Consider the following 3,759-nt stretch of genomic DNA (forward strand, 5'->3'; position numbering starts at 1 on the left):
CCGTCTGCGGCCCTGGGGTGGCCCTCACCAGTCCCCAGACCAGGCGTCCCGCTGAGTTCCCAGGGCTAGCTTCTCTGCGAGCCACCGCAAGCGCAGCAGTTTGGAGGCCAGCACACTGCTCCTGGGGGCCAGGAAGAACCACTCGGGTGGTAAAATTCGACAGGCGAAACATTCCTGATTATCCAAACCACCCCTCCCTCCCCCACACTTGTCAAGTACACTTAATTGGTTTGTCTTCTCATATCCTTTAGGGTTGGTGAAATCTAAACATTTTTCAACAAATTGTAATTTAAAATGGAACAATTTCTACTAGGACGGATGTTGCTTTTAATCATGTTTTGGGGGAAAAAAATGTGCTATTTAAGAACTGAGGAAAACCAAGACACCTCCTGGTTCAGACGTGTAATTCAGAAAACAGGTGCCTTTGTCGATGCTGTGTTCCGCGGCACCCCAGGTGGGGGCTGGAGCGCGTCCACCCCAACTGGCCAGGCCCCTCCAGACCCATACACAGCGTCAGGCAGAGTGCGGGGGAGGTGGCAGTACAGGGATGGCTCTGAGGGCCACCGGAACCCTAACATTTACAATAGCCACGTTACTGGAAAAGATAACTTTATCATCTGGAGAAGCAATATGCTTTTGTAGACACTTTCCATTCGCATAATTTTAAATGGAAATAATACATGAGTTCTTATGTTTGTTTTTTAAAAGATCAGAATTGTAAAGATGTGAAATTCGGTAAGAAACCATTATATACAAAATTACAGTAATTTCTCAAGTCCAGAACGTTCTATCCTACATCTAAGTTCGTAACTGATTCAAAACTATTTGCTCACACATTTTAGGAACTCGACTTTAAAAAGTGTCTGCCAGGCTGCGGCTGCACACGCACGTGACCGGCTCTGGGTCTTCGGTGCCCACGGTGGCTGTCGCCGGGCCTCAGGTCTGGGCGGTGGCCTCGGGCCTCGGCTCCCGCGTGCGCTCCTTACTCTTGCTCCGGTCTTTGCGGTCTCGATCTCGGCCACGCTCGCGCTCTCTGTCCCTGGCCCTCTCACGGTCCCGGTCCCGGTCCCGGTCCCGGCTCCGCGACCTGTCTCGGTCTGCTGCGCGGTCGCGGTCCCGGTTCCGGCTCCTCTCGCGGCTCCGGCCCCGCTCCCTGTCCCTGTCCGTGCTCCGGTCTCGGTGGCGGCCCCACTCCCGGCCCCGCTCCCAGTCTCTCTCACGGCTCCAGTTTCTGCTGCGCCCCCGCCGCCTGTCCTCGAAGGCCCGGCCGGGCCGGCTCTCCTGGACCGGGGCTTCGGGCTCATCCAGCGGTTTTTCCTTGGGCCCGGCTTCAAACCGCTCCCTCTGCCTCCCCTCAAAAGTCTGGTTTCTGTACTCGTGGCCTTTGCCCTCCCGGAAATCAGAGGACGCCCACTGCCCGTCGGCCTCTGGGCCCTGTCCGGATGTGCTGCTGGGCAGCGTGGAGGCCGGCCCGGCCTCGTCCCACCGGTCCCTCCTGTGCTGCGGAGGGTGGCTCGGGAGCTCAAGCAGGGGCCGGGGGGCCGGCTTTGCCCCCTGTGGAGGCTGGCCTTGGAAGTGGAACCGTGGAGGCGCTTGCTCGCTCTTGTCAGAAAAGGGTGCAGAGCCCCTTGGCCCACCGAACGGCAGGGGGGCTGGCGGCCTCTGGCCTGCAAACCGCGGCGGAGGGGAGTTCACCCTCTGCTCTTCCAACTGCTGGGGCTGAATTCCCCTGGGGCCTGGCATGAAGCCTGGTGCTGGGCCTCGGGGAGCCTCGAACTGACCGGGATGGGGGCCTCGGGGAGCCTCGAACTGACCGGGATGGGGCCCTCTCGGGCCCACAAAATGGCCAGGGGGTGGTCCTCGCTGACCGCCAAACTGAGATGGAGGGGGGCCTCCTCGGGGCCCTTTACGCTGAGACAGCAGAGGCCTTCTTTGGGCTCCAAACTGGAAAGGGGCTGGGCCTCTGCTCCCCATAAACTGGGCCTGCTCTGGTCCTTCAAACTGGGCAGGGGGGCCGGCCGTCTCATTATACGGGGTGTCCTGAAATTCCCGTTTCTCCCCGTGGGGGTCCTTGCGATCTTCAAACTGGGCTGGTGCTCCTCCTCTTGGCCCGCTAAGGTAGGAGGGCGAAGGGCCCCTGCCATCCCCATAAGGAGGCCCGTGTTGCCCCGAAAACAAGGAAGGGATGGGCCCCTTCGGGGCTCCGAACCGGGCTGGTGGAGGCCCCCTGGCTCCATCATTACCGCAGACACTGTTCTCTTCTGAAAACGAGGGGGCTGGCCCTCTTGGTCCTGGGAAGGTGGAGGGCCCCTGAGGTCCTGACATCCCGTAAGTGCGATGTCCCAATTCACGCTGGCCCTGAAACTGGGGCTGAGGGACCTCACCTTTCTGTCCGGGTTGGGGGAGTGGGGTGGTCCCCTCACCGGGTCTGGACTGTGGCTCTCTGTCCCCCTCCGTCTCAGCTGCTAGGCTGTCACCCTTCCCAGCGGAGTTCCTGGGGGCCTCATACTGGGTGGGACCTAGAGACTTTTCCTGAGACAGGAATACCGGGCAGGAGAAAGGGTCCCTTGCCACAGCGGGGTGGAGGCCCTGGCCCTGCCCCTCGGGCTGCAGAGGGAAGCCAGGCTGGAAGGGGGCGCCGGGGGGCGTGGGCAGCAGCACTCTCCTGGCAGGCCTGGCCATGGCGGCAGGGAAGCTCCCCGCAGGCTGCTGGGCGGGAGTCCCCAGGGGCTCACACTTGCGGCTGTCCTGCTCTGACGCGGACAGTGCCTTTTCACCCGGGGCCCAGGGAGGTGTCGTGGTCTCCTCTCCTTCCGGGGTGGGCACCAAGGTCTGCCCCAGGGCAGCCCCTCCCGAGGCTTCTCTGGAAGGCGGGGCAGGCCGAGCGTCTGCCGGGGGCTTCAGGAGCAGCTCACCCTGGCCGCTCTCGGCCACCAAGCGCCTTGCCTGCCGTGGGTCTCTGCTCAGTCTCGGGTCCGCGCCCTGGCTGGCCACCTGGGCCCCCTGGTTTGCGGGAGCAAGCACAGCTGCCTCGGCTGGGGCCAGCTGCTCTGGCTGAAAGCGCTCGGCCTTGGTCAGCGCTGACTTGGGTGGCGGGGACATCAGGGCGTCCGACACGGAGAAGTGGGCCATTGAGACGCCGACGGCGGCCCTCTGCTGCCTCAGCGCCTCCTCCTGCTCCTCCAGCTGCCGCTTCTGCTCCTCAATCTGCTTGTTGAGCTCTTCCAGCATTTTCTGCTGTTCGGCCAAGGAGGGGGCGGGGGCCGCTGCCGGCCCGTCCGCAGGGGTGCTTCCGGCAGCTGCGCACATTCTGTTGGGCAGGTCGTCGACAGTCACTTTGGCTTCTTCTAGTATGGTCTCATCCTCGGGGTCGTAGGCCACCTCCTCCCTCTCGGTGGTTTCTGGAGGAGCCCCATCGGCGTCATGGTGTCCCCCGCGCTCAGCGAGCCGAGTGCCGAAGGCTCTCTCTGGATCATACTCCTCCTCGGGGTCGTAGGGCCGATCGTCCTCCTCGCCCTCCAGAGCCTTGTCGTCTGCGAGCTGCCCGAACTGCTGCACGATGGGGTCGAACAAGGGCACTGTGGGCGGCCCGGCCCCCTGGGGCTGGGCGGCTGGCTGGGGAGTGGGCGCAGGCCCGGCAGGCTCCCGGGCAGAGGGCTCGAAGGCCTTCTTCTTGCCAAAGAGAGTCTGTAGGATGTGTTCCAGTGGAGAAGCTGTCTTCGTAGATGAAGTGACAGAGGGAGCTGCAATGGCTGGGGC

The 3,759-nt window shown here is 62.7% G+C and overlaps 1 protein-coding gene across 1 annotated transcript in view; it reads right to left on the bottom strand.

Moving 5' to 3' along the window:
- Window positions 1–303: 303 nt before the first annotated feature.
- DIDO1 (death inducer-obliterator 1) overlaps window positions 304–3,759 on the bottom strand; it is a gene marked incomplete in the record, with an annotated part of 41,785 nt that continues 38,329 nt past the window's right edge. Inside the window, 1 exon segment of the mRNA XM_027767690.1 lies at window positions 304–3,752. Within this exon segment, the coding sequence (XP_027623491.1) occupies window positions 937–3,752 (2,816 nt within the window).

Source organism: Tupaia chinensis, unplaced genomic scaffold, assembly GCF_000334495.1.
Source record: "Tupaia chinensis unplaced genomic scaffold, TupChi_1.0 Scaffold144472_1, whole genome shotgun sequence".
In the NCBI taxonomy this organism is placed as follows: Eukaryota; Metazoa; Chordata; class Mammalia; order Scandentia; family Tupaiidae; genus Tupaia; species Tupaia belangeri.